This window comes from Conger conger, chromosome 12 (assembly GCF_963514075.1).
Source record: "Conger conger chromosome 12, fConCon1.1, whole genome shotgun sequence".
Lineage (NCBI taxonomy): Eukaryota > Metazoa > Chordata > Actinopteri > Anguilliformes > Congridae > Conger > Conger conger.
Genome location: NC_083771.1, coordinates 26,221,950 through 26,239,174, shown reverse-complemented (window position 1 = coordinate 26,239,174; position 17,225 = coordinate 26,221,950). Strand labels below are relative to the sequence as shown.

Sequence of the window (17,225 nt, the reverse complement as noted above, 5' to 3'; positions counted from 1 at the left end):
CAGTTTATGTTCTGTGTGTAACAGGTATATCTCTGTACTGCAAACCTATGAATATACTTCTTCATACACACATCCCTCTCTCCTTCCATTGCTCTCATTTCTCCATTTCCCCATTGCTCACACTCCCACTCCCTCCCTCATTCATTCATAATTTTTTTTATTTCCTTTTTTCACAGTGCAATTTTCAATCACTATGATAACTGGATATGTTAAAACTCACGGTTCCATCCGTATGACCTATTTTAAGATGCGATTGCTTTAGCGACACCTTATTTTGTAACATGTGGGTGGCAAAACAAGCGTGTGTGTGTGTGTGTGTGGGGGGGGGGGGGGGATCTCGCCTTCTCTGCACTTTGGAAATCCACACACCAGAAGTACGATGGTAATGTCAATGTCTAGCCATGGCCAGTAATTTGTTGTGAATTTCCTGTATTATAAATCATAGTATCCCGTGATGTAGGTAGGCTGATTCATCAGACTGCTCTTCTGACTTTTGCTTTGTCATTACACCCCCTCGTGAAGGTACACGCATAAAAAAAGGTTCCAATACAACCAATAAAATGATGGAAAATCCTAGTAGAACGGATGCGCAGAAGAGAAGGTAAAAAAAAAAACTATTCTGAAATATTCTTGTGTGGGAGACTCACCGATATTTAACAAAGGAGTGGGTGCACACATCTACTCTCGAAACTTACTGTGCTGCCGACAACTTCTGATACCGTATTCTGGGATGAGGACAGAGCTCTCCGTTACTCGGGTGCGCCTAGTTTTGGTTGGAATGGCCCTAGCATTAGCTGCTGCTGCTGGTTTTCTAATTGGGGTCTTTTCCGAACTGAAGGTAAGAATGACTGGCACTGGCACTGTTGGGTTAACATTGTTGGGGTGTGCAATTAACCGTACATATTAAGAGCAAGGGTGTACTGCTTTCGCAAATAATAGAATAGCCTACACACGCAACAATGAAGATCATTACGGGTTTTCTTAGATACGCACAGTAAAATCCGCACGTTGGCGAGAAAGGACTAACCAACTTCTAGTAGCCTATATCTCTTAAAAACTTAAAGTGGAACTGCAATATTTCAGGAAGTGAATTTTTAAAAATTATACTTTTCTTCTGTTACAAGAGTAACACGTTCAAATAATTAATTCAAATTGAATACAAATGTAACTAATAGCAGCCAATGGAACAGCCTCTGAGTCTAGGTAGCTACCCGAAAGCACAAAATCAATAAATAAATAAATTCATGGGTACTAATGGGGAAACATTATATTACATTACATTACATTAATAGCATTTGGCAGACGCTCTTATTCAGAGCGACGTACAACGAAGTGCAAAGTGCATACCCATAACCAGGGATAAGTGCGCTGAAAGACCCTAGAGGGAAGTAGAATTTCAACTGCTACATATACAACGAATATAAGGAATAGGGCCTATTTGATCATCAGTTTAAAAAAAAAAAAATAATAATACCTCAACACGCAAAAGTATTAATGAACTGCTTCACTAGCCAAACAAGGTATCATCCAAATCATGCAAGTAAATAACACAGGTAAAGACAACAGTTAAGGTTTACAGGGAGGTAGGGAGGGACGGGAGAGGTCCAGCTTGAAGAGGTTCGTCTTCAGTTTGCGCTTGAAGGTGGCAAGAGATTCTGCTGTTCTCACCTCCACGGGCAGTTCGTTCCACCCCCGTGCAGTCAGACAGACAGTCGCGAGCGGGAGGTGGAAGTTCGGAGCCGGGGATGTAAAAACATAACAAACTGATAAATATAGCTGACGTCCACATACACCAAGTAAACATGCTACTACAATCCTAAAATAGACTATTTGCGATAGGGGACGTGGAGGTCTTTACTGTACTGAAAGTTGTTATACATTCAGGAGTAATGCAATGATACGCTCCATGTTCTCATTGCTTTGCAGGCTCTTCTGATGCCATTGCCTATCTGACAGCATGCAAAAAAACCCAAAAAAAAACATTCCTCTGCGATCATCGAGACACCAAACAAATATGGCTGTGAGCTAGTTTTATTTCAGCCGATTCGAAACTAACTGTACTTTGAACTTTGATTTTGTTTTCTTCATATTTTTAGCAGCTGCAATGCAAATCTTCTTAAAATGTCACAGTTCCACTTTTAAATGTGTCTTTTTCAAGTGGCAATACCAGTTTATTTACATGACAATTGTTGTTATATAAAGAAGGTATCAATTCTCTCGGCAATTCAACTGATGGTAGTATGTCTGAAGTCGGGCTAATAGTTTTAAATTTAACCAGTATAATTTTACTGAAACATTTATCTGCCTATTTCAGTATTACAGTCAACTGGTAATTGCAGTGCTAGCCACAAAATGCTTTGTCTGTCCTGGGTTATTACTGAGCAAAGCGAGATGAACGTCGCTGATAAAAAAACTCTTAACTTATTTTGGACACATGTCTATACAGTATGTCAAGGAATGAAATATGGAGGCAAACTATAAACTGGCCTTAAAAGGAGACAGTGACCCAGCACATTATAATGTTTAGCGGAAGGCTGTTCCAGAGTCTAATAGCCTTGACTGAGTCAGATAGATTGCCTTTGTTTTTAACCTAGACAGCCAATGAGGCTTGCTTTGTAGTTCTGCATAAGGGCTTAATATCGAAACAAGTGGCCCCAGGGACGATTGGATTTTATCTGAGACTGGATTAGGGCTGAATCTATTGACATCAGTTTTATCAGAGTTCAGCGGAAGAAAATCCCATTCTGAACATCAGCTTGTCATGCAACACCATCAAATTGCTAAAATGATTACATTACATTACATTACATTACAAGGCATTTAGCAGACACTCTTATCCAGAGTGACGTACAACGAAGTGCAGATCAAACACAAGTACAAGTGCGAAGAGGACCTGAGAGGACAGTACAGTTCCGAGTCGTAGTGTAACCATACAGATACAATCGGAACCCTTAAAGAATACATCAACTTCCAAACTAGCATACCACAGTTGGCAGCTAGAATACCCCGAGTACAACAATACAATAGCTAATACAAAAAACAACAATATCTATACAACTATATAAGTGCCATGACAGTCTATGGCATATATAAGGCTAATCATGGTGGTGAGTTAGGGAGGGAAAGGTGTAGCCTGAAGAGATGAGTCTTCAGTCTGCGCTTATCATCAATGAAAAATGATTATCCTGACATATAGATTGAAAACAATATTGGCCCAAGTATGGAGCCTGGAAGAATACCTGAAGTCACTGTTGGGGAGGACACATAGTCACAAATTATCTGTGACCCTAAGAAGGACAGTTTTCTATGCTGTAATGTTTTCTAAATCCTGACTGAAAGTATTCCAAGGTATTACTTATTACTAGGTATTACACTTGTCCAAACTGACAAGGTGGCCAAATGTTTGTACATGACGCATTTACTGTTAAAGCTAGCAAATAAAAAGTGTCTGTGCATTTACATTTACATAAATATGTAATGTTTGCATTTGTTCCCTGTAAATTTGGTGTTAACGCCTTTTCACTTATGAAATAAACAAAACATGCAATTTCACAGAGCGGTGCCTAAACTTTTGCATACCACTGTATGTTATATTTAGATGCCTATAGTATCTGGCAAGATAGCTAGATACTAAATAGCTAACTAGCTAGCAGACTATCTAGCCTACATGCAACAAATATTAATCTCATGGTAAAATACTGCATAGTTTATTACATGGTGAGAAAAAAAGAGCTAAAATTGTTCTTTAATTATCTAGCTGTAATGTAACAGCAGATATAATGTGTTCATATTTTGGGAAAGCCAAGCATTCATGTTGAGACTTGTCTTGGAGCTTGTCTTAAACTTGAACTAGAATGGTTTGCAAATATATGGTGCAAAATAATCCCAAAACAGCTGCAATATGACTAAGTGGTCATCATGAAATAGAAATGACATTGTCACTACTATGACATAATACCTATCGTGACGTGTTATTTCCATTCATAGCTATGACATACAAATATTATGACAGAACTGACATAACCTGCATATAAATGCATATGTGCTTACTATGGCCACAGCGACATAACACTTGGAGTTGATGCCAATAATTAGTTGCAAGATATGTCACTGCATGCCAGCTTGCCTATTAATTATATTTGATACAAAACCACTTTGCCAAGAGTTTATATTTTAATACTTCCTGCTACCAACTGCCAACTGAAGAACAGAGCTGGTGCTTCTGGTCTTTAACAGCTACTACCCATAGTGTGGGGATGCCTTCATTACCACGCAGAGATACATAATAAATATAATCTATTACATTTATATGGGGGCGGCACGGATGGTGCAGTGGGTAGCACTGCCGCCTCACAGCAAGGAGGTCCTGGGTTCGAATCCCCGTCGGCCGGGGCCTCTCTGTGTGGAGTTTGCATGTTCTCCCTGTGTTTGCGTGGGTTTCCTCTGGGTTCTCCGGTTTCCTCCCACAGTCCAAAGACATGCAGGTTAGGCTGATTGGAGAGTCTAAATTGCCCATAGGTATGAATGTGTGAGTGAATGGTGTGTGTGCCCTGCAATGGACTGGTGATCTGTCCAGGGTGTATTCCTGCCTTTCGCCCAATGTATGCTGGGATAGGCTCCAGCCCCCCTGCGACCCTGTTCAGGATAAGCGGGTTAGGATAATGAATGAATTAATTAATTAATTAATTAATGAACATTTATTTGGAGGGAGTGGTGAATCTAAATATACCACAAATACAGCATGAATTGGCAAATAAATACCTATATCTCACTCACACACGCTCACGCACGCACACGCACACGCACACACACATGTGCTGGATCTGTTAATAATCTGTTAGTAATCTGCTGGAGATTACTCATGAACACATTCATGGCTTATGGAGAGAAACACATTTGGGTACAAGGACCGAACATGTGTGTGAAGAGAGAAAGGAGCAAAATCTGCTGATCAACCATGTGAGAGAGAACATGAGTTTCACATAAAGCAGGCAGGATGCCCGACACGCTTCCTGAGAAGTCGGAAGTACGGTTTGTGCAGTGAAGAGAGAAGGAAAGCAGATGAGTCATTGTGAAAGTAGGCTAGATGGGTGGGCTAAATATGTATATGTACACAAGACACTGCGGGGTAATAATAATGGCTTGCTGTATACAGTAAATATTAATTATTTGCTCGTATTCTTTATTTAAAAGACAAAAAACATTTTTAAAAAATCAATTTCATCCAAACAATTAAATCAATTAAATCAGCTAAGTGATTGTGATTGTGATTGTGATTTTTGTTGTGGTGGTACAATCTATGCCACTGCCCACTCAACATCTATACCCTCTCATCACAATTGGTACTTTGTTCAGGGCTGTTCTTAACTTTACAGATACCTTGTAAACGGTATCTAAGCAAAAAACACAGAATGATTAATTGAATGATTGATTGATGATTGGTTGAGTGAGTGAGTGAGTGACTGATTGATTGACTTGAGTGATTGCATGATTTTGCTGATTTATTGATTGGCGCAATTGATGCATTGATTGTTTGATTTGTTGATTGATTTATCTATTAAATGGCTGATTGATCATTTTTCACCCACTCCTGTCTTTTCTCCAGGGCCGGCCCCACCTGAACACCCCCCGCCCCCAAGGAATTGTGCCTCTGAACGGTAGGACAGAGTGCTGAGTGTGAGCCAGTGCTTGAAATGGGCCGGTACTCACCAGTACACAGTGTTGGCGCTCATACATTTTGCTCTTTGGAGTGCCATGACTGGTTCTTGTGAACCAGCACTTAATTTAAGCTCCCGGTACTCTTTTCTGCCCCTGTCCAACCATACTCTCCCCACAGTAAAATACTGCTGTGGTCAGGGGTAGCTCTGAAAGTACTGGATCTTTTTCTCCCCCCACCTTAAGCACTGGTCAAAACCTAGGGCTTAGCCCTGTTGCTCCCGAACAAGTTCATTAATTCAATTCAAGAAATTATCTGAAATGTGATTCACAATCTGCAAATCATATTAAAGGTAGAATGGGTACGATTTCTGTGTTAAAACATTGTTACAAGACCATTGTAAATCCCTTCCTATCATTGAAAAAGGCTCACTGACCTGTTGACTCACCCTCTGCTAGTCCTTAAATTCGGGTTTCAAAATAAGCAGTTGACAGGCCGGACCCTGTATCAAAACATCCTATAGCTGTACAATCATTCAAGCTCATTGGTTGGAAATTAGTTCTAATTGCCACAGTGTTTCAACGTCAGCGTGTTCACAGAGAAGGGGGAGGGATAAACAGTGTTGTGGTTTGAAGGTGTTTGTTTCTGCTATTCCTCTCTTGACCATTAGAAGTCTGAAATTACCTATTGTACCTTTAAAGTACTCTGCAATTCAATTCTATAATAACTTTTTTCTAATGAATAAATTTAATTTCTGAATGAATTTATAGGAATGAGGTGATATTAATGGTTTTCTTTCACCTAACACACCTGAGAGATACCCCTATTTGATACCCTGATTTGGTCAGCTGTGATGCTTGTTCTAGTTCACTCTATATTCTAGTTCACTGGATATCTAAGAAAAGCTATAGATCTCTATATTCACTGGTTAATGTCCTTTTACACCTACTCCATGTGCATAAAAAATTGCAATGCCTTCAGATGACGTTCTGTTTGTGTGTGTGTGTGTGTGTGTGTGTGTGTGTGTGTGTGTGTGTGCATGCGTGTGCATGTACAGTACTGTAAGATTTTCTTTTTAAAAATTTCAGCTGCAGATGGACATATTATGTGTGTGAGGCATAGCTGTAATGCATTCTGAATAGTAACTTCCACAGGTAGTCATTGTCAGGCAGTCATTGTGAAAGAGAGCAGAGTTATCAGTCACACGGTTAAACAGAGGGGCTGCTGGGTGGCTCATGTTAAGCCACTTTAATTAATGGCATTTGGCAGATGCTCTTAGTCGGAGCAACGTACAGTTGATTAGACCAAGCAGGAGACAATCCTGGAGCAATGCAGGGTTAAGGGCCTTGCTCAGGGGCCCAACAGCTGTGTGGATCTTATTGTGGCTACATTGGGGATCGAACCACCGACCTTGCGGGTCCCAGTCATGTACCATAACTACACTACAGGCCGCCATGTGTCCATGCCAGTGTTCCTGCTGGTGGAATCTGACCCAGAGCATCTACAGTTAAGTTATATACAGTAGCTAGTTGTACAGGAAACTGGATTTATGTTGCACATAAAATACTTGTGCCAATAGGCCCTACATACTAATCTCTCAGCAGCTGGGAAGAGGGTAAAGTATTTCTGATGTTGTGATTGGCTCACAGATTGCTAGTGAGCAAGAGAGAGCGAAAAGTAAAAGTTTTTTTGTTTGCAAACTGCACTTTCATGCTGTGGGCTTGTAGAGGAAGTGCTATAAGTCATTTTTTCCTGTAACTCTTTCTCTCTCTCTCTCTCTCTCTCTCTCTCACACACACACACACACACACACATATGAGAGTTTGCTTCTTTAGTATGTGGCCTGTATATTTCCTTTGCCAGCAGAAATTGCGCGCACACACACACACACACCCACCCACACGTATAACCACACACACAACACAAACACATTTCTGTACTGTATGTGCTCAACATGTGGTTTCAGAATGCGTAAGAGAACCCTTTCCACATTAAAAGTAATGAGGCGATGGAAAGACTGTTGTTATGTTGCTCTTCCTGAACTGCGAAGAAAAAGTCCACAATTAAATAAGAAATTTCCCTGGTTTTTCTGCACAATTCCCCTCCACTGCAGCCTCCTTACCTTTATGTTCACATATGAACATATAATTACCTGCTGTATTCACTCTCATTTCATCTGTCATTCTGTGATTATTCACTCTCATTTTCTCAATGTAGATCTTCATATCTGTCATTCTGTGATAATTCACTCTCATTTTCTCAATGTAGATCTTCATATCTGTCATTCTGTGATAATTCACTCTCATTTTCTAAATGTAGATCTTTATATCTGTCATTCTGTGATAATTCACTCTCATTTTCTAAATGTAGATCTTCATATCTGTCATTCTGTGATAATTCACTCTCATTTTCTCAATGTAGATCTTCATATCTGTCATTCTGTGATAATTCACTCTCATTTTCTAAATGTAGATCTTTATATCTGTCATTCTGTGATAATTCACTCTCATTTTCTAAATGTAGATCTTTATATCTGTCATTCTGTGATAATTCACTCTCATTTTCTAAATGTAGATCTTTATATCTGTAATTCTGTGATAATTCACTCTCATTTTCTAAATGTAGATCTTTCTGTCATTCTGTGATTAATTTACTCAGCCATGCTTCACAATAAGGTTGATGAATTGGCATTAACTAATGTAGTTGACATTAATTAATGATGTACAAATACATTAACAAAGCTGTACAGATACATATCTCAGTAGTAGTTAGTTAACAACTACACAAATTCATACCTTATTGTAAAGAGTTACCATTTATTAACCAGCCAAAGAGTGGCAGCATCTGTTTGCCACCATTTTGCCTCACATTTTTGGCCACTGTGCTGCCGTAGGTAACCCAGGTAACCATTTGCCAAGGAGCTGTGAGTTTGTGTGTGTGTGTGTGTATGTGAGTGTGTGTTGTGTGTGGCTATGTGTGTGTGTGTGTGTGTGTGTGTGTACAGTAGAACCATAGAACACAATGTACAGTATTATTTCTATTCAAATGCTATGTAAATGGTCCACATATAACAGATAAGCACTCTAAGTATCTAAGAATAATTAATTTTCTCCTCATGAAAACGTGAAATATTCACATAATCTATGTACATTGCATAGGTATTTGTTCCTTTTTCCCCACATGAGTGAATTAATAAAAATCCATAATTTTTTCAAATATGCACAATTTCTGTTCTTGCATAGGCTACCAAGTAGGTTTTCATCATTAGGCTGAAACATCAGAATAAATCAGACACATAGCCAAATTAGGTGTGTCTAAATGAACTGTTTGGTACATTTGAAGAAGCAAGAACATGCTGGTGAGCACAGCAATGGCAAACAACCTGGTAAACCACGGAAGAACAGTGCAGTGGATGCCAGAAGAATCCTTCAAATGGTGAATAAGGTGTAGATGTGTCAGAGACGACCATCAAGAGAAGACTACACCAGCATAACCTCAGAGGGCTCACCACATGATGCAGACCCCCTGGCAAGTCTCAAGAATTTAAATTTCCAGGTTACAGTTTGCAAGAACGTACATAAAAAAAAAACGGAGTTCTGAAACGACCCGAGTGTTGGAAAGAACAGAGTGGATAGAAAAAAAAGGAACAGATCATGATCCGAAGTACCTCCCCCCGTTTGTGAAACATAGTGGATGTGACGGCTTGGGCACGTATTGCTGGAACTGGCTCACTTGTGTTCGCTGATGATGTTACTGCTGACGGTAGCAGCAGGATGAATGCAGGAAGTACATGTCTTATCTACACAGATCCGAGCAAATGCATCAAAACCTATTGGACGACGCTTCATCATGCGGCTGGACGATGATCCAGAACATACACCCAAAGCAACCAAGGAGTTTTTTGGGCCAAAAAGTGGAATGTTCTGGCCAAGTCAGCCACCTGACCTCAATCCAATTGAGCTTCCATTTCACTTGCTGAAGACCAGACTGAAGGCAAATTGTGATGTTTTAATTCAACTATTCAACTATCAACTATTAAATGTGTCACTATCCAAATACTTACAGACTGCCCTGTAAGTTTCTTAAGTTCAGTGCCATGCATGTTCACCACTTTTAGAGTAAGTTTGGGACGAAGCATTCATTTAATGTCAGTGAAGTGTGGACAGTGCCACCTTGTGTCTAACAAATTTAGCTGAAGTTCAGATGCAGCTTTGCATTGTGGTTAATGTAGTGGAAATCCCCGTTCCTCAACATGATACAGTGCTACCAAATCACACCTGTAGTTTCTTGTTCCATGCATTGCAATGCATTTTATTTATGCGTATTTGCTCCTTCCATTCATTTTAAGAATCCCACTTGGAAATGCTGCATATACCAGTTATAATAGGCGTAATACATTACATTACATTACATTACATTACATTACAGGCATTTAGCAGATGCTCTTATCCAGAGCGACATACAGTTGATTAGACTAAGCAGGAGATAGTCCTCCCCTGGAGCAATGCAGGGTTAAGGGCCTTTGCTCAAGGGCCCAACGGCTGTGCGGATCTTATTGTGGCTACACCGGGATTAGAACCACCGACCTTGCGTGTCCCAGTCATTTACCTTAACCACTACGCTACAGGCCGCCCTATATAATATAGGTAATGTGTGTGTTTTTGTGTGTGCATCTACAGCTACCGAGTTGGCTGGCCTGTTTTCAAGTTCAAAAGCCTCCATGATCCTTAAAGGTAAGAGCCTCATTTTCTGTCTAGCCCCGCACATGTCAACATGTTAGTAGTGTAAAACACTTCTCAAGTCCACATTAAATTTTAAGGCAGTGCTTTTTTTTACAGTGGATGTGTGCCATTTCATTGTATTTCAATTATCAAAATGGCTCAATCAATAAACAAATAAAACAATCCGTCAATCAATCAATCAAACATGAGTGACTGACGACCAGGGGATTTGGGGGGGGTCTCAACTTGTGCACTCACACAGTATCTCAATTACCTGAAGAACAATTGGATTGTATTATTGCTCCTTTTGTTTGGCTGTGTAAGTTGTTTATTGTTCTTATGTACTGTAAGCCGGGGCCTCTCTGTGTGGAGTTTGCATGTTCTCCCCATGTCTGCGTGGGTTTCCTCCAGGTACTCCGGTTTCCTCCCACAGTCCAAAGACATGCAGGTTAGGCTGATTGGAGAGTCTAAATTGCCCGTAGGTATGAGTGTGTGAGTGAATGATGTGTGTGCCCTGCGATGGACTCGCGACCTGTCCAGGGTGTGTTCCTGCCTTTCACCCAATGTATGCTGGGATAGGCTCCAGCCCCCCTGCGACCCTGTTCAGGATAAGCGGGTTAAGATGATGGATGAATTAATGAATGTACCGTAAGCATGTACATTCATTTGTTGTAAGAATATTATAACAAAGATTAGGACTTGTAGATTAATCTATTGTCAGATTCATTTACCTTAACCACTATGCTACAGGCTGTCCTTCAGGCTCCCTTCATGGCCCTCGGATAGATGTTACAGCGCCCTCTGCTGGACTTTCTCAGTTCATGGTGTGATTTATCTTGTGGTGCGTTGCACTTTTTTTTACCCCACCTCAGTATCAGATCAGAAACCAACCTGGGCCCATCAACACTTTCACTGTGAGGAAACGCAAAATGTTTTTGTTTCTATTATGTTTGGTTTTCATATTGCCTAAACCTAGTAGTGAAAGGGTTGAATATGTGAATATGTTATGTGTAAAGGGTAGGTGTAATAAACTAAAGCTTCAGCCTACACCTTTCAGTCAACATTGTTATTCATTATTTCTATGCGCATTCATTCTGTAAAAATAGTGGACTGATAACTAATATATAACTACTACTATTACTACTACTTACTATAAATTCAGTATCCAAGTGGAGGTATAAGCTATCAAGCTGATGCCAAATGCAAGCTTTGGTCTGGGAGAGAGCTAAAATACAGTTTCTCATTTCTGCCCGTTTCAGATGAGCTTATACAAGGGAATGTGCTAGAAATAGAAACTTTTTGCAGTCAAATTATGGTTGAAACTGGCCACTGAGTGGCCCCTCTGGTTAAGGCGAAGTTCTAGTGAATCGCAGTGATGATTATACACTTAACACCATGAACATAAATCAGAAACCAAGTACTATTCAAGTATTTATTTCATGTAATATTGGTTCATGTAGATGAAAATAAGTAAACAGAGTGCTCCTTCCGTCGTGCCATTATGTTTAACACTGTGACACTGCTCAAAGTTTGTGTTACCTTAAATACTGGAACACCTTACCATCAGAAGTAATTTTGCAGAATAATGTTGCTTCAAACCAGTTTAAACGAATTGTTTAGCATCAACAATCATGGACTGAGCCTTCAAACATGCATTCATGCTATGCAAAAGTAAAAAAACTTTTCTTTTTAAAAAAAAAAAAAAAAAAGATGTTTTGGGTGTTTCTGTTTATTAGCCATACCTTTACCCCAATGCAATTGTGGGAATGATGTTTTTTTTCTCATTGCCTACAATAGTATTGTTCAATACGTTTTCACCAAAAAACTTTAAACTTTAATTTTTAAAGAAGTACTATATTAGGACCCCTTTTAGACAAACGTGGTGGTGTATAATCATCACTGCACACTACTGTCATTGGTGATGGCATCACTGAGAGTCAGGGAGGGTTCTGTCGGCTGGCACCCGCATCTCGCCGCTCTCTAGAGAACCTCACTGGTTGATCGGTCGGCAGCAGTCTGCTTGCTTAGCTGAAGCTAGACATGCAGAGTCTTCCTCTGACTCATGTCTGTGTAAGCTTGGCTCATAGACTGTGGTGACATCATGCGTACACGCTCGTCTGCACTGTCCTGTGTCGGCCGTGGGAACGCACGACCACGGCAGTCACACCGCCAGACATCGCAGATCGAGGAGAACATGACGGAAAGCTTATCTTGTTGTGTTATTTTCCTATGAATGCAGTTTTTACATTGCAGATATAACCTGCAAAATGCTGCATTATAGTTCATGGTAAAAGATAAGTATGGGTTGACATTCTACAACATATATTTATTTTTCTTTTCAATTTTCTTTCCCCTTTTCTTATCAATTTGAATTCACAGATGATGACAACCTAGTGATAGCCTGTACTTGACATACGCTAATGTTATATTTGGGCTGAATAGCCTATACTTGTCAGATATGTTCGATATGGGCTGAATAGTTTCTTCCTAGACTCACAATGTAAATAAGCACTCCGCATATCAAGTTAAAGGTACAATAGGTTAGATTTTTGTGTTAAAATATTGTTACAAGACCATCTTAAATCCCTTCCTATCATTGAAAAAAGGCTCACTGACATGTTGACGGGCCGGCACTCTACCAAAACATTGTAGAGCTATACAATAATTCAAGCTCGAGCATTCAGCCAATGCCGTTTCAACGTCAGTGCTTTCACAGAGAAGGGGCAGGGATAAACAGGGCTGCGGTTTGAGCGTGTTTGTTGCTGCAATTCCTCTCTTGACCGTCAGGAGTCCAAAATGACTTATTGTACCTCTCTCTTCTCCTCTCCCTCTGATTGGAACAGCGACCGCCTGCAAGGAGCAGACGATGGGGCAGATTCGCTGGGCCAGCGTGCATAACTCGCAGCCGGCCGCCCTGGTGGAGGACGAGCGGTGGATCCGGGTGCACGAGTCGGGGCTGTACCTGCTCTTCTTCCAGGCCGTGTACCAGCTGAGCGCGGCCGCGGCGGGCCCCGGGAACGGCACTCTGGCCCTGGAGTTCCGGGTCCTGCTGCGCTGCCAGGAGCAGGAGCCGAGGCAGAGCACGGTGGAGTTCTCCTCCGCGTTCCACACGCACTGCTGGGGCTCGAGGGAGGCCGACGTCACGCTCAGCCAGTCCGTCCTGCTCCAGGCAGAAGCGGGGGATCACATCGCTGTAAACGCCAGTCACCGGCACCTGATGGACTACCACGCTAATCCCCTCTCCAGCTTCCTCACGCTGCTGAAATTCTCCGACGCCGACCACTGAACGCGCCCCTAACATAGCACTCCTCACGATGGAGGCAAATTACTTCTGGTGATGTAGTTGGGAAGAAATCTATTGCTTCTATTTTAATATTTTGATATGAAAAGCATATTGTTGGTAGTGTGCATGATCCTTGTTCCTCTATGTTCTGTCATTTATATTTTTGAACGCACAATGGACGTTCTTGTTATTATTATTATTATTATTATTATTATTATTATTACTATTATTATTATTACTATTATTATTATTATTATTATTATTATTATTATTACAGTTATTGTTATTGTATTGAAGTTGTCAAGGCACTGGTGCCATTGAATTTTTTTTCAATTTAATTAATTTTATGATATTATTTAATGGCTTTCTTTCCGTTTGATTGTACAGGTTTAAGCTATTTTGAAGCATATCATTTTGTAAGATTATGATGACCTATTTGTCATCATAACAGTTGCATCTAACACAACACATCACTTTGTTACAGAATCCTTAATATTTCCAACAGAAACGTCATACCATAAAGAACATTAAAGAAACTTTTTAGGAAAGCTTCTTTATGCTATGGTTCCAACACAATTCCAACACACTTTCATTTTGAATTGCCCTGTACATATTATTGTATGGACTGCCATTAAATTTGCTGGCAATAGCCAATTATTTATTTCATAAGCTATTTTATTACAGCGTATGCAATAGTATTTGATTCAAAAAAGACATAGCCTAATGAGTGCATACAAAATGCTTGGGTTTTTGCTTTCCAGTATGTGACTTCATTGACTTACCGAACAGGGTAATGTTGGATACAAATCTCCAACACAATAACAGCTCTGCACAAGTGAGAGTCAACAGCTTTATTTAATATGCATATCAGGTCCAGCGCTTCCAAAGCGGAGAGCAGTGCCTTATACTTTGTTACAGCTTATATACACATTCTGTTGCTGGGGGAGAGTGGGGCAGTCCCTATCTCCCTCCAGTCAGCAGCCAACACATGCACCAAGAGAAACAGTTCTAAGCTCTGGGGTCAATCCAGTGTGGCCCCCTCTTTCGTGGTTAGGTGTGCTCCTGTTTTTCTGCAAGCTCATGATGATATTTGAAACAAATGTTTCTGATTATCTTATCTTACTGGTATTCATGCCCTATGACACATATTTGCCCATGTTGCTACAGTTCAGTGGAAATGTCCTCTGGTAGACAGCTTCTCTCTGCATGTTAGTATAAGTGGGCACATATTAATACTTTGGACAAATTACACAGTTAATGCCATATGAGCTATATTTTGTGAACCAATAAACATTTTTCATTGTACAATTTCTGGGCTTCTTGACATTTTGGATATTGCAGAAACATGATTTGTGTTTGTACTCCTTCCTTGAATGCACTGGTCTCAGGTTTCATGTGCCGTAATGAAAGTGACAAAAATAAGAAATGCAAGGCCAGTTGACAAACTTAATATTTATGAGTTATACAGTAGCTGTAAGCATGATTTTGTTAGAAAGATGGCTAGCCAGCAGCCTAAACGTAGGGTTGGTAACAATTCATGCAAGGCCTACAGTGAGCTCCAGAATTATTGGCAACCTTCTTACATATGCACAAAAAATGCTAAAATATGTGCTTTATTAATGATTCAGTGGAATCAACCAAATCCAAAATCGAACCATTTTGACTGCCAAGGATAAGGGGATTTTATTTTAGAACTGCTGACACATTTTAAAAAGGTAGGGTAGACACTTGTGACTCACTCAATTCCATCCCGTCATATAAGAGTCATTTCAGCACTAGTGAAACCTACAATTCCGGAGGAACAAAGGAGAAATAAAAGCAAATGAAAAAATGACACTCTACCTCCGAAAAGCTCCAATACCAGGAGGAGTTTTAGGGGAGAGGTGAGCTAGAAACCAAGTAGACTCAGGCGGCAGCCCAAAGACAAGACTGTCTTAGAGTGAGGAATCAGACCAAAAATAAAAATAAAAAAATACAACAGGGCATGGATAGCGCGAAACAACAGATGTTCCTACTTAATTTTCTATTTTTTTTATTTCCCTCTTTACTTGTAACCATGGCAGAATGTCAGCAACAGTGAATGAGTCTATATGCAGATGTGCAGTTGTGCAACACAACCTGCTTTCATCCATAGCAGCTCAACACTGACGGACCCCAGTATGTTTGCTCAGGGAAACATTGAACAGAGGCAAGTGCCTGCTCATCCAAGAGGAAGAGGAAGAGGAGTAAGGATGCATGGTGGTATGGTTAGGAGAAGGTCACAAAACAGGAAGAGGCAGAAGAGGACAAATCACTACATTTCATTCCATTTCATTTGGCTGACGCTTTTATCAAATCCTCCCCTGGAGCAATGCAAGGTTAAGAGCCTCGCTCGAGGGATCTTATTGTGGTTACACCGGCGATCGAACCACCGACCTTGCGGGTCCCAGACATGCACCTTAACCACTACACATGGTCTTGCAATGGCAGAGGCTGGCCAACAAGTGCAACCTAATGTGGAAACATTCAGAAAGGAATTCAATTGTGCAATATTGTAAATCTTATTGCTATTTCGTATTGGTGATTTTGACTATCTTGATTTCAAACAATGATAATGTAAAACCCCACGCTTACCCAATGACGGAATTTAGCGAGGGCAGAAGGGGTTTGCGTGCTTGTCCTTCTGGTGTTGCTGGAAGAATATTAGTAGGGTTAAATAGTAATTACCGCTATGCGGAGAGTCTAGATCAGCTAATGAATAACATATGAAACATACGTGAATATATGAAACATACGCGAACCTCGGGAGTGATTACACTCGACTCTTACCTGCGCCACCATTACTCAATATCTGCTCTCAGTTCGGCGGAGAACTCCGAGGCTTGGCCTTGGCCTTGTTTCTTCCATGAAGACCACTTCTTTTTTCTTTTTTTTTTCAGATTTTTCCCTTTTTCTCCCAATTTGGTAGCCAATTGTACCTCGTCTGATTCAATTGGAGGTAGTCGTATTAGATATACCGCCCGTACCCCGTCCCTCGGCGGCCCGAATGAGAGCGACACGCCTTCTTCAAGCCGTCTCGTCTCGTGCCTGTTGCCATGATTCCGAGGCGCCCGAGGTGCCCGAGGTGCCCGAGGTGCTTATTGTGCGGCGATCTAATAACCCTGCCAAGTCCCTCCCTCTGGAGCAGGGAGCCAATCTGGAGCCGGCCAAACTTGGCTTTTGGCAGGACCGAGAATCGAACCCCGGTCCCCGGTGTGCAACTGCAGCAAACTGCAACCGCAAGTCTGCTGCGTCTTAGCCTGTTGCGCCACCACGGCTCCCCATGAAGACCACTTCTGACCAGACTTCTCTGCACAGTAGATTGGTGTACCTGGGTCCCACTGGTTTCTGCCAATTCTGAGCTGATGGCACTGCTGGGCATCTTCAGATTGCGAAAGGAAGTAAGGATGATGTGTCTTTGATCTGCAGCACTAAGTTTCCATGGCTGACCACTGCGTCTACGGTCCTCAACGTTGCCCATTTCTTTGTGCTTCTTCAACAGAGCTTGGACAGTACATCTGGAAACCCCTGTCTACATCACAAAAAA

The 17,225-nt window shown here is 40.9% G+C and overlaps 1 protein-coding gene across 2 annotated transcripts; it reads left to right on the top strand.

Annotated features, from left to right (window-relative positions):
• Positions 1 to 511: 511 nt before the first annotated feature.
• Positions 512 to 14,968, top strand: LOC133142517 (uncharacterized). Of its 2 annotated transcripts, none has more exons than XM_061263785.1 (4): positions 512 to 601; positions 5,606 to 5,657; positions 10,336 to 10,389; positions 13,221 to 14,968. In XM_061263785.1, exons 3-4 carry the CDS (start codon positions 10,377 to 10,379, stop codon positions 13,661 to 13,663), a joined length of 456 nt encoding a protein of 151 aa, XP_061119769.1. In that variant the 5' UTR covers positions 512 to 601; positions 5,606 to 5,657; positions 10,336 to 10,376; the 3' UTR covers positions 13,664 to 14,968. The 2 variants fall into 2 exon arrangements, with proteins under 2 accessions (XP_061119769.1, XP_061119768.1); XM_061263784.1 differs by lacking the exon at positions 512 to 601 and adding an exon at positions 680 to 838.
• Positions 14,969 to 17,225: the final 2,257 nt, after the last annotated feature.

Bases quoted from the DNA above. Each gene is read 5' to 3' on its own strand.
- LOC133142517 (XM_061263784.1), top strand. From the start codon at position 731: ATGAGGACAGAGCTCTCCGTTACTCGGGTGCGCCTAGTTTTGGTTGGA. The intron at 839-5,605 runs GTAAGAATGACT...TCTTTTCTCCAG, and splicing joins GGGTCTTTTCCGAACTGAAG to GGCCGGCCCCACCTGAACAC. The intron at 10,390-13,220 runs GTAAGAGCCTCA...TGATTGGAACAG, and splicing joins AGCCTCCATGATCCTTAAAG to CGACCGCCTGCAAGGAGCAG.